We start from the raw sequence: 11,678 nt of genomic DNA on the forward strand, positions 1-11,678 counted from the left end.
TAGGATCACCTTATGCAAAATGCCAAATTAGATTTATCACCCTTGATCAAAAGTCAATGCCTTTTTTGGATGAATTAAAGATAATTTTTTTTAAAATGCCCTTCAAAACTTGAATTACTAAATCAAAATCAAAATTTAAATAAAATCAACTTTTCACCATTAATTCATAACGAAAACAAGGGACATTGACTTTAAGTCAAGGGGGAAATTACCCTTTTTAAATTTGAAAAGCTTTGGTGTGTTGTTAGTAAAGTTTGTGTCCCAATAGAATCTCTCCTATTTTATATCAATAACAGACAGTTAAAATAGGAAAAATTATTTAAAGAACCCTCGTGGAGGGATTTTTTTTTAAAATAGTCCCTAAGTTTTCAACAGTTAATTAGCAGGACATTTAGTAAACTTTTCTTTTCTAAATGGTCCCTCATTATGGCAAACTCACCGTTTATTTATTTATTGTTGAGTTCACAATTTTTACCGTTGGACTTGCCACTATTTACTATTGAGTTCTTCATTTTTATTTATTGTTGAACTTAACATTTTTTATTTACTGTCAAGTCCACCAATTTCATTGTCGAACTCACCACTATATATTATCGAGTTCACCACTTGTTGTTTACTGTTGAGTTCAGCTTTTCTTTTCTTTTTAACCTTTTTGTTTTGTTTTGTTTTTTTTTTTCAAGCACTCACATCTATGTTTTGTTGAGTCAGCATGATACTTCAATTTTGTCTATTCTTTATTCTTATTTACACTTAGGTTTTCAGTATTTTTGCCTCCATTAGTTATATCTCTTAGAAACATTATTAAATTCTAATCAATAATTTGTAAATAACAAACTGAAACAAGAAAAAAAAAAAAAAGGCTGAAAAGAAAAGAATATTAAAATAAGCAAAATTCTACGTGATTTCCCAATAATCATTAGGCTATCTAGATTCATATGTTATAATAAGATCTAAAAGATATTCGTTGACAAATTTCATATAGAATTTTTATAATCAAATAGACTATTAGAGTTAATTTCACGAGTTGTAACCATCTTTTAAAATTTTAATTTCAGTGTTACTACAAATCTTATTTTTTAAAAATAAAATAAAAATTGAACTGTGATGTGTCCCTTGTTTTATTTATTATATATTTCTTTTGATAAATGAAAATCTTAGAACAATTTAATTTCAAGTTTTTTTTTTGTTATATTTATGTCTCATTAACGCATGGATGTTTGGCTCATGTAATAGCTTGCAAAATAAAAACAACATAATTAGTATTTTTTGTAAAAATGATTAATTGTGACATAGGTACCATTATTAAGTCAATTTTGATATTTTTATTTTTTCAATTTATTATTTTCAAGTTATTTCTTAAAGATTCATAATATGTCTAGGAATAAATGGCAAACGGATGTGAAAATAATATTGTTCATTTGAATTTTGAAGAAAATGGAAAAAATGAATTAAAATTAAAAAATCATTATCATATATGCCTATCATTTGTTATTGAATGTGTGTCGTTCAGAGGCCTTGATCGAATCTCGATCTCTTTCTACTACTAATGATTTCTCAAGAGGCAAATATTTTACATGCATTTGCATAACCATAAATATCAATCTTAATCTATAGCAAATTGGTGTACATAGAAATTTGTTATTAGCTTAAATTTGGAAGAGAGTCGTGATAATATGACTCACCAGGTGGCATACTCAAATGACTCTATGGCATGACAAGTTCAAGTACGTTGATCTGAATGCCTTGGGATACACTATTGCACTTCCCCAAAAAAAGTGTATCCCAAGTGAATCGTGTATCCAGAGGCATACGGATTTACGGTTCTTAAACTTGTCCACATCATGGAGTCATTTGAGGACTCATTTGGAATATTAGTTCGTCCGTGAATTCAGTAAAATAACAAAAGAAAAATAAAAAAGTTTGGGTACATTTAGGGTTCAAATCTTCAACTTAAAAAAAAAAAATGTAACTATGTAATTAACAAAAATAGCATGGTCTCATCAAACTAGATCTAGACATACCAAAATTAAATCAAGGAGAAGTGAATCTCCATTATATATTTTTCCAAGGGAGTTACAAATATATAAAGACAACTAGGGGAAATTACTTACCCTGTATTTTTTCAGATAACTCCATATTCCAATTAATAAAACTTTTTTATTAATTAATGGCCCTTCACCCCCTTTCAATAGTTGGGATCAATGATTCAAATCATCAAGATAGACAATTCAAATCATTGAGATCAACCTTTGATCCAATAGTTGAGTTTGATCTTTTAAAATCATCCATATCAATTATCAATGACTTTAAATCATGGATCTAGATGATTGAACATGAATTGTTGAGATTGAAAATTCAAATTATCAAAAACAGCCTTTTACAACCGACAATAAATCGTCAATCTCAACATTTGAACATGTATCATTGCGATCAAGTATACAAATTGTCGAGACTGACAATTTGACTGGTTGATCTCATGGTTTGTTTTCGCTGCCTTATGTAAAGTAATTTTCCCTTTTCTCTAGAATGTTCTATTTGCACCCATCTTTATGCTCAGTGCACCTACTTTCTGGGATACATCCCACCCACTACAAAAGAAGGGGCTTTTAGAGGCCTTATTTTGGGGAGATTTAGTGAAGCGTCGCCTAAACAGCAACATCAATGGCGGTTTTAGATTAGCCGCCTACCAAGAGACTAAATCAGTGGCATTTGGTGAGAAACGCCACAAAAGATTAGAAAATAGAGGCAATTATTGCGAAACCGCTGACAAATCTAGGTTTATTTTGGTCCAACGATTTCTCTGTTTGATTTTTGGGGGTGATTTTCTCGTGGGAACCCTAGAAACTCTCGATCTCCCTCTTTTCCTTTGTCTCATACTCTCTCTCTATCTCTCTTACTTTGAATCCTTATTTTTGGGCATGATTTCCCTTTTCTCACTCTTTGATCCTCCTTTTTGCAACCATCTTCCTCTCCCACTCTTTGATTTCTCTTTAAATTTTCAAAGTTCAAACAACATTAAAGATTATAGGTAATTTTAGATCCTCATTGATGATCTCTTCTTTTGTTTCTAAGATTTTTAGTTTTAGTTTGAGATTGGATGTTTTAGAGATTTTATTCTAATCTTTGTTTGAAATTTTGTGGATTTGAGTAGTTTGGGATGGATTGTGAACTATTCAGCTCTTCATCGATTGTAAATCCACTCTTTCTCTTCTCAAATTTGGTTCTTAAAACATTTTTTATTTTCAAATACTCCTAAGGTGGTCTCCATGGTTAGTGAAAAATATTTATGTATATCTAATTTTCTTGTTCTCATGAAATCCTAATGGTTGACTTCAAGAAGTCTCAATTATCTAATCTAACTCAGTAAAATTTCTTTAGAAGGACTAACAAACATAATTCCTTACTGGTTTAATTTTTTTTATTTCCAGACTCACAATACTAAAACTAGTTAATTAGAAGAGAATCCATCTAATATTTTAAGTTGGGTCATGAGTTTTCTGACTTTACCCTTGTATTTTTATTTGAAGATATTTACATGAATCTGATTGATTTTTGAATGTTTGTGATAGGTTTTAAGAAGATCTTGAATTTAATTTAGTTGAATATTATTAACTTTATTTTTCTTATTTTAAAATAATGATTATGTAAACCTGATTTTGAACATTACTAAGTTGGAGCTCGTAGTTTGCAATGAATGATTTAATAAGCGTTCATCGGTATGTCAATTTCATAGTTTAATTATTTATTTATTTAATTTGCAATGAATTATTCAATTAATGTTCATTTTGATTTCATACTTGTGTTCTAACATTGTTTGTAAATGCAATGGAGCTCAAAAGAATCCCGTGACAATCTTGTGACATTGGAGCTCAAATGAATGTCTAGTTCAGAATTAAACCATTTTTTATATTGGTGAGTTCCCTAATTTATGCTTACATGCAATTTTTTAATTAGTTTAGATTGCACTAAGTATGAATGTCATTTAATTTTCTTATTGTAGTTAATTGATTAGGCTCACTTTGCAATTTTTTAATTAGTTTAGATTGCACGAAGCCTCTGTCTCTCTCTCATCTCATACTCGACAGATCTATCTCTGTCGATCTCTCTCTACCTCTCTGCCTCTCTATCGATCTCTCTCTCTCTCTCTCTCTCTCTCTCTCGATCTCTCAAACGCATGAGGGTTCAACTAAACAGATCCGATCTGATTTCAACCTCGAAAATTTAGGTATGTTTTCATACATATTTTGTTAATTTTTCTCTTCAATTGATCCCTAAATCCTAGATTTTTTTGCATATTTTGTTGATTTTTCTGTATAATCCTAATTTCTATAGCGTTGATTCAAATTTTGGTTTGATTTCAAACCAAAATCCCAATTTCTATGATTATAATTCAATTTTTGGTTCAATTTCAAACCAAGACCCTAATTTCTCATTTTTATAGCTAACTAATATTCAATTGGACAAAATCAGATTTCAAGAGACCATCACTCCCCAATTCTGCTTATCAAATCTGAGAATTCACTCAGATTATCAAGTTTACTCTCAGATCTGTATTAAATTTTTTATTTGCTTTAAGTTCAGATTAACTAAGCTTGTATGTAATGGGTGGAGGGAATAAGTTTGAAGTAAGTTTCATTTTGTAAAAGATTTTTGTGCTAATTTTGTAAGAAAAACAAATTTAAATAAGTAAGATAATAGTTTGCTATGATCATGTATGTACTCCTTGGCTTTCTTAGTCTTTTGAAATTTTTTTTATTCCTAACTGAATTGTGGTTTATTTCTTCTTGATGAATTATTAAATTGGTTGATGTTGAGTTGTTTGAGCTTTGGTTAAAATTGCTATTGTAGTTTCCGTTTTTGTAATAGAAAAATGCATGGGAACAAAAACAAATATAATTAGATTCCATGGGTAGAATTTTTAAATACACATCATCCTATAGGTACTAACTTGGAAAGGATGCTTTAACAGCACCTTGAGTTATAGGGTGATAAAAGTCATAAACCTCTCCAATTTTGCGAGGAATCTAATAAAAAATCAGTTCCAATCCTGATGGCAGGGCAGAAGAGAAGGATGTGAGAGATGTTATATTTGAAAGGGGTTATGATGGCATATCGGCTTGGTCTATTGTCTATTTCATCATTAATAGAAACATTTTGTTTTAGATATTAGCATTCTTTCTTCCTTTTTAGATAGGTCTATGGTAGTACAAGTAACTCTTTGTTGAAGGTGTAGTGGTTTGTGAAGTTAGAGGGTAGTGGTCGACGAAGAATTATTGTTAATTAAGCTTCATTTTTTGTCCGTTGAGCTTCTCTTATGTTGGTAGGTTGCTAACATACCAATTGACACAAATAATTTCTGTTTTTATTTTTTTTTATTTTTTTTTGCACTTCATAGTAACTTAATAAGGCATATGTATAGGTAGAATTTTGTCTTTTGGAATTCAACGTGTCTTTTCATATTGGTAGTTGATAAGACATATGTATAGGTAGATTTGCTGACATTTCTGGGAAATGCGTATCTACAACAATGTCTATGCTAAAAATAAATGAATTTTTTGAGCATTCTAATTATTACTAAATCCATATTCTCATGTGTCTCGTGGTACCTAGTTTGGGCATGAAAGATTCTTGGGGACCTTTGAAGGCATTGGTGATATTGTGTTATGTTGTTCCTTAGACTATGTCAACGTTGGCGCTGCATGGGCAACAATGGTGTCACAAGTACACATGCTTTATGAATGGGTTACGTTTTACAAGTGTATCGTCATGTTGAGACGATGTTGCGATCAAACTTATACGTGATTCCCTTTCTTTCGATATTGTGACTTACAAGTGCATGTTTCAGGTTGTTACAGGTTTTATGATGATTGAAGCTCTGAACAAGAAAGGGTTTAATGCTTTCTCTATATCTATTCAATCGCCCGAGGAACTTCTGTAAATTTTTGAGCTTGCAGCGCTAGTGTTCGTAACAATGACTTCTAAGGTTCATTTCATTTAGGTGGTTATCTATTTGTATTCTGGTCACATGTAGTTATTTCACTATAAATAATACCTTTATTTCAGGTGGCCTTCTATTCCCTCCTTACATGTTTTGCTACATTTATGGGTACAATGACCATTGCAGCTCATCAGGTTTTTATTTTACTCACTCTTCCAGTTCTACAGTTTTGAGTTATTTGTATCATTTTTTGTTATTTGGTTCTCATCCGTAAACAACTCTGTTAGATGTGTGTCTAACAAAATTATTATGCCACTGAAGGTGATGATTCAAGTGTATTGCATGTGTACTGTATGGGGTGAACCCCTCTCTCAAACTGCACAGCCATTTATACATGAGTTGATCTTCGGAACTAATCGAAGTTTGACAAAGGTTACTATTGTTCATTCTCCTTCAATGCCGCATCCAATACTATATTTTAATGTTTTAGTACTTGCTTCTACCATTGTCTATTTCTAAGACTTCTATTGGGCATTTATTTGAAAAAACATACATGCTATTCGTGGCAATATGGGCATTTTAGGTTTTCATTTCTGTTTTAAGAAGATGGATGAATTTGGTACAAATACATTTTTCTTGAGAAGTTGTTGTAATTGCACTCTCTCTTTCGAGTATGATCTTCTTTTTGTTGAGTGCTTACTAATTGGTATACAATTTCAAACAGGCACGAATGCTTCTGAAGTCACTTGTGATAATTGGAGCCATAACTGGATCAATATTAGGAATTGTTGGAACATCCGTTGCTTGGTTTTTGCCTAATATCTTTACATCTGACAATGAGGTTGTCGGAGAGGTTAGTTTTGTTCTCTCAATTTTCTTATTTTCTTGGTCATTGTAAGCAACCAAATTTTCCTCTTTTCTTATTTGTTGATTTGGTGACTAGTGGAGGGATATCATAGAAGAAATTTTTTTGTGAAATTGTACTTGAAAGAAAGATTGGTTTGCTTTTAGTATTTTTTTTAGTAAAAAACATAGATTGATTTCCAATTTTACACCCACAACCTTTCTCATGCTTAGAGTGAAAAGCCACATTGACTTACTGTGTGATTCTCACTTTACAGGCATTACCAACATTTATATCACCATCCCACTGCCTTTCTCATGCTTAGAATGAAAAGCCTTTGCATTACTTATATTTGTGGATTATCATTTTATTACAAAGCCCCATGTGGAAGATCTAGTTTGACATGAAGGTAGCATTTCGAACAGTGCCCAGAAGTTTTCTGAATTAACACTATTGGAGGAGAATGGCATTCTCAAATAAAAAATATATGAGAATCTATTAGGAGCATTATAAATCAATGTAGAATCTATCTTGAACATAAGGCCTGCAGAAAGCTATATGAGATGATCAGTTTGATTCCTTCATATAGAGTTCAAAATTTTCAACTTTATTTATTGACGAGAATCCAAATAAAGTATTGAATCCAACCAAGCTCACCTTTATGGTTTCTAATCAGCTCACCATCACCTCGTATTGCTGGGTAATTACCTAGGCATGCTCCATCAACATCTTTCAGATTAGAACAACATACCTGGCAAATGTAGGGAACAAACACTGTTTTGATAGGGATTCACACTTTCAGCAAAAATAAAACATCTCGTTATCTAACAACTTTTTCATCTCAATTAGCAATTCATACTCCCTCAACCACCTAGAAATTTTCTGAATTATCACTATTAGAGGAGAACGGCATTCTCAAATCTCACTGATTTTCAGGAGTAGATATATAAGAATTGACATCAAAACTTGTCTTAACTTTACGTACCATTAATGCATAGGTTCTGCTCATTTGTTAGGTTAATATCACCCTTAGACTAGAATTCTTGAACTTCTCGGTGAAAGCTAAAGCTATTCTCTTGTGATATATGGAGTGTTGGGTATATACTTGTAGAGCTATGCTCGGTAGGCTATTTAACTATTTGCTTTTTTTTTTGGGTGTATTTCCAAATTGCTGGTTGGTGTGTTATCCATCTATATGATATATGAGGTTTAGAGAGCAAAATCCTAAGTCAAACATAATGTTTATTTTTTTATTATTTTTGTTGTAGGGAGTAGCACTGTTTCAGACCCATGAGAATTTGGAACAGCTAGCCATGATGGAGAGGGTTTTAGGCCCATTGCCTATGCACATGTTGAAGAGAGTAAAGTGTGTATTTCGTTGAAGCCCCTTTTCATTCTACTAAATTTATATAAATCTGGTAGTTAGATCCCCTTATGTATATATTTATATATGTTTATTATTCAGCTGGCACGCGAAGAAGTATGTGAGAAGGGGTAGATTGGACTGGCCAGAGGGCTCCACGTCACGGGAGAGTATAAAAGCAATTTTAAAGTTACCTCGTCTTAAGGTGTGGTGAATTGCGCTTATTATTTCCTTTTATGGGTGCTGCTATATGTCAGAATCTAGCAATGCAGCATGTTGACCACTCGGCTGGAGACTTGATAGATCTACTGCAAGGTCTCCTTAGGAGGTCATGAAAGAAAAAAAAAAGGGGGGGGGGGGGAATTGGGTTATCATTCGGGATAGATGGACCCAAGCAGGTAGCAATGAAGCTACCTGTTTGATTTGAGGATCAAGCTGTCAATGACGCCATCCATGAGATCATTGCAAATGGCAGATTCTAAGGTATGTTTTGGTTGCACATGATTTATGGCTTTACCATTTTATTTTGCTAGAGTGAGCATAGAGATGGGGTGGAGTATGAGAGATGATTGGCATTAAGTGCACACTAAATCCAAGAAACAGATCACATTTATTTATAATTCATAGAGTTGTTTCTTTTTTTATAGTGAAAATATTCGTGAATACATAATTTGTTTTTAGATTTTGTAGATGCATGTTTGGTAGATTGTAATTTATGTTTGGTAAAATATTCATTTACAGGTTGTGGTATCTTTTTATAAACAAGTTATAATTGAAATTTGTGGTGCTAATAGCAGTTCTTTTTCTTTATATAATTGTAGGTTTTATTTTGGAATTAATATTTTATTAAATTTTTTTTACAACATTAGAGGCGATTTTGAACTGCCTCTAATATTGTTTTTTTTTTTTCTAAACTAATTTGTTATCAGGGACGGTTTTCAAACTGCCTCTAAAATATAAAAATCGCCCTTAAATAACAATATTTAGAGGCGATTTTAAAACTGCCCTTAAATTATTATTATTAGAGGCAGTCTTCAAATAGCCTCTAAAACATAAGAACCGCCATTAAATCATATTCTTTAGAGACAGTTTTTAAACCGCCATTAAATTATTATTATTAGAGGTGGTTTTTAAATAGCCTCTAAAAATATTTTAAAAAAATGCCATTAAATCATTATTTAGAAGCGGTTTTAAAACCACCTTTAATTGGTCACACTACAACATTTTTGATCTACAGCAGCGGATTTTTCCGCCGCTACAAGGTAATATTTCCGCCGGTAAAAGCTATTGCGGCGATGAGCAGCGGAACCAACGATCCGTCGTTGAATCCTCCGTCGCTAACTATAGCAGCGGATAATGTATTCCGCTGTTGTAGGTAGTACCTTTAGCGGCGGATATTAATATCCGCTGCAATAGGTCGGATTTTTAATAAATAGAATATAATTTATATAGCGACGGATATTAAAATCCGCTGCAATAGGTCAATTTTTTAAAAAAAATATATAACACATATAGCGGCGGATACTAAAATCCGCTGCTATAGGTCAATTTTTTTTAAAAATATATATAACACATATAGCGGCGGATATTAAAATCCGCTGCTATGCGCTCTTTTTTTTAAAAAAAAATTATTATATATCCTTCAAAAACAATATATAAAGACAAAATTTGTATTCACTGCTGTAATTTTTTTTCATATATATATATATATGGGTCCCGTTCAGCAACAAACATTTTTCAAAACATGGGTTAGAGGTTTTGGAATGGGCTGATTTTTGGTGAGGATGATCTCTACGGTGAGGAGATCATCCTCACCAAATATCAGCCCATTCCAAAACTTCTAGCCCCAGTTTACAAGTTGAAAAATCGTGGACCGTCCATTTTTTGTAAATCAGTTTTGATGGGGTTAGAAGTTTAGAATGGGCTGATTTTTGGTGATGATGATCTCCTCACCGTAGAGATCATCCTCACCAAAAATCAGCCCATTCCAAAACCTCTAACCCATGTTTTGAAAAATGTTTGTCAAAATGTTTGTTGCTGAACATTTCCCTATATATATATAGATATATATATACATTTAACCTGTGTCCCCCAACCTGTACAGATTGATAACTTTAAAATAAATAATATAAGAGAGCTACTATTGCCACACTAACTTTTATTAATCTCGCACTAATACATAAGTAAATCACCAAAGAACTGCACATGTTTATAGTTTAAACTAACATCTTTATTCAAGAGTCAAGACTATATTGACAAAAAAGAATGGTAGTTTGGAGATCACAATGATGATTTAGGATATCTACAAAAGCATTCATACCGCTAAGGAAACTGCATATGAAGCATGCCCACTATAAAGGGTTTTCTCTATCTGCTCTTGCATTTCGGGATCTGTGAACAGCCAAACAAAAAACAAAACATTATGTATAATAGAAAAGTGGTTACTCCGGTTTGAGTATGTGTGGACTTATTGCACAATAAGGATTTATTATACAAAGTGATTTTTGCATAATAAAAGTGCTAATCTTTCCAAGCAAGAGGTTTTTTGCCACCCAAAGAGGAAAACCAGAAGCTATGGCACACAAAAGCTTAAGAAATCTCATCTAAGCTTTGGCTAGTTGTTCCCCTATTCTAGGACATTTAATATCATTGAATTTTTCAGATTTAGATAAGAAAGCTAAGTATTAGTACCATAGGTGGTTAGTTTTCTACAATTCCCAGATTAAAAAGTAGCCAAATGTATCAAAGTTTTCTGGAACTTACAACCAATTATGTTTTTGTATTAAATTGGGTAAGCAAATGAAGTACATTTACAGATGAAAATTGTTGGGTAGGCAGATGTCATGAACCTTAACAAACAGATAGTGACATCAGGAACGGTTCGAAATTTTACTGAAAAAACAAGGGTGAGCTGCTATAAATTTGTAAAGTGGTTTGTGTGTGTTAAGGAAACATAAGTTGTATGTTTCTACCAATATGAATGGCCCACCTAAAAATTTATGTCAAACATTTAACCAGATTACTACCCTAAGTTAGAATCTATTGGTTTTTATTATTGGATTGACAATTCTAAAGAAGGCAATTGGTTCCACGTCTGTAAAATGGTGCACCTCTATTCAAATTGCAAACTGAATGGTAAATGACATTGACTGAGCTATATATTAAAATCAAATTGTTTTATAAGTAAAATTTATGTCAAATGGCAAACTAGATACCAGTCCCATCTTGTAGTTTCTCAATAAGTACTCATAGGTATCTCTTTCAAGGCCATATGAATGGAATTGGAGAGAAAGAATTAAGTAATTGTAATGGACCTTTTTGAAAACATGGATGAAATAGTATGAAAATGAATCATGTACTCTATGAATGATTGCAACGTATAAGGATGTTACATAAGTGTGTGCGTGGGTATTCTAGAATATACACTGATTTATAGGTCATCAGCTACAAGAGTTGTTCATGGTTTAGCATTGCAGAGCACAAGTGTGATACTTCTACACCACTCACTCGATCATTACCACAAGTACAATTTT

General features: G+C 32.2%; 1 protein-coding gene across 2 annotated transcripts; it reads left to right on the forward strand.

The window, feature by feature from the left end:
- Positions 1-2,634: 2,634 nt before the first annotated feature.
- LOC147404201 (protein DETOXIFICATION 46, chloroplastic-like) lies at positions 2,635-8,885 on the forward strand. 2 transcript variants are annotated; one of them, XM_086440059.1, is made up of 7 exons: positions 2,635-4,225; positions 5,846-5,983; positions 6,064-6,132; positions 6,260-6,370; positions 6,663-6,791; positions 8,051-8,148; positions 8,248-8,885. In XM_086440059.1, exons 2-7 carry the CDS (start codon positions 5,972-5,974, stop codon positions 8,357-8,359), a joined length of 531 nt encoding a protein of 176 aa, XP_086296185.1. In that variant the 5' UTR covers positions 2,635-4,225; positions 5,846-5,971; the 3' UTR covers positions 8,360-8,885. The 2 variants fall into 2 exon arrangements, with proteins under 2 accessions (XP_086296185.1, XP_086296186.1); XM_086440060.1 differs by having other exon boundaries at positions 2,635-3,716; positions 3,840-5,983.
- The last annotated feature ends 2,793 nt before the right edge of the window (positions 8,886-11,678 follow it).

Source organism: Akebia trifoliata, chromosome 4 (assembly GCF_017979445.1).
Source record: "Akebia trifoliata isolate Shusen 1 chromosome 4, ASM1797944v1, whole genome shotgun sequence".
Classification (NCBI taxonomy): Eukaryota; Viridiplantae; Streptophyta; class Magnoliopsida; order Ranunculales; family Lardizabalaceae; genus Akebia; species Akebia trifoliata.

Coding starts and splice junctions, on each gene's coding strand:
- LOC147404201 (XM_086440059.1), top strand. Junction 6,371..6,662: donor CTAATCGAAGTTTGACAAAG/GTTACTATTGTT, acceptor AATTTCAAACAG/GCACGAATGCTTCTGAAGTC. Junction 8,149..8,247: donor CACATGTTGAAGAGAGTAAA/GTGTGTATTTCG, acceptor TTTATTATTCAG/CTGGCACGCGAAGAAGTATG.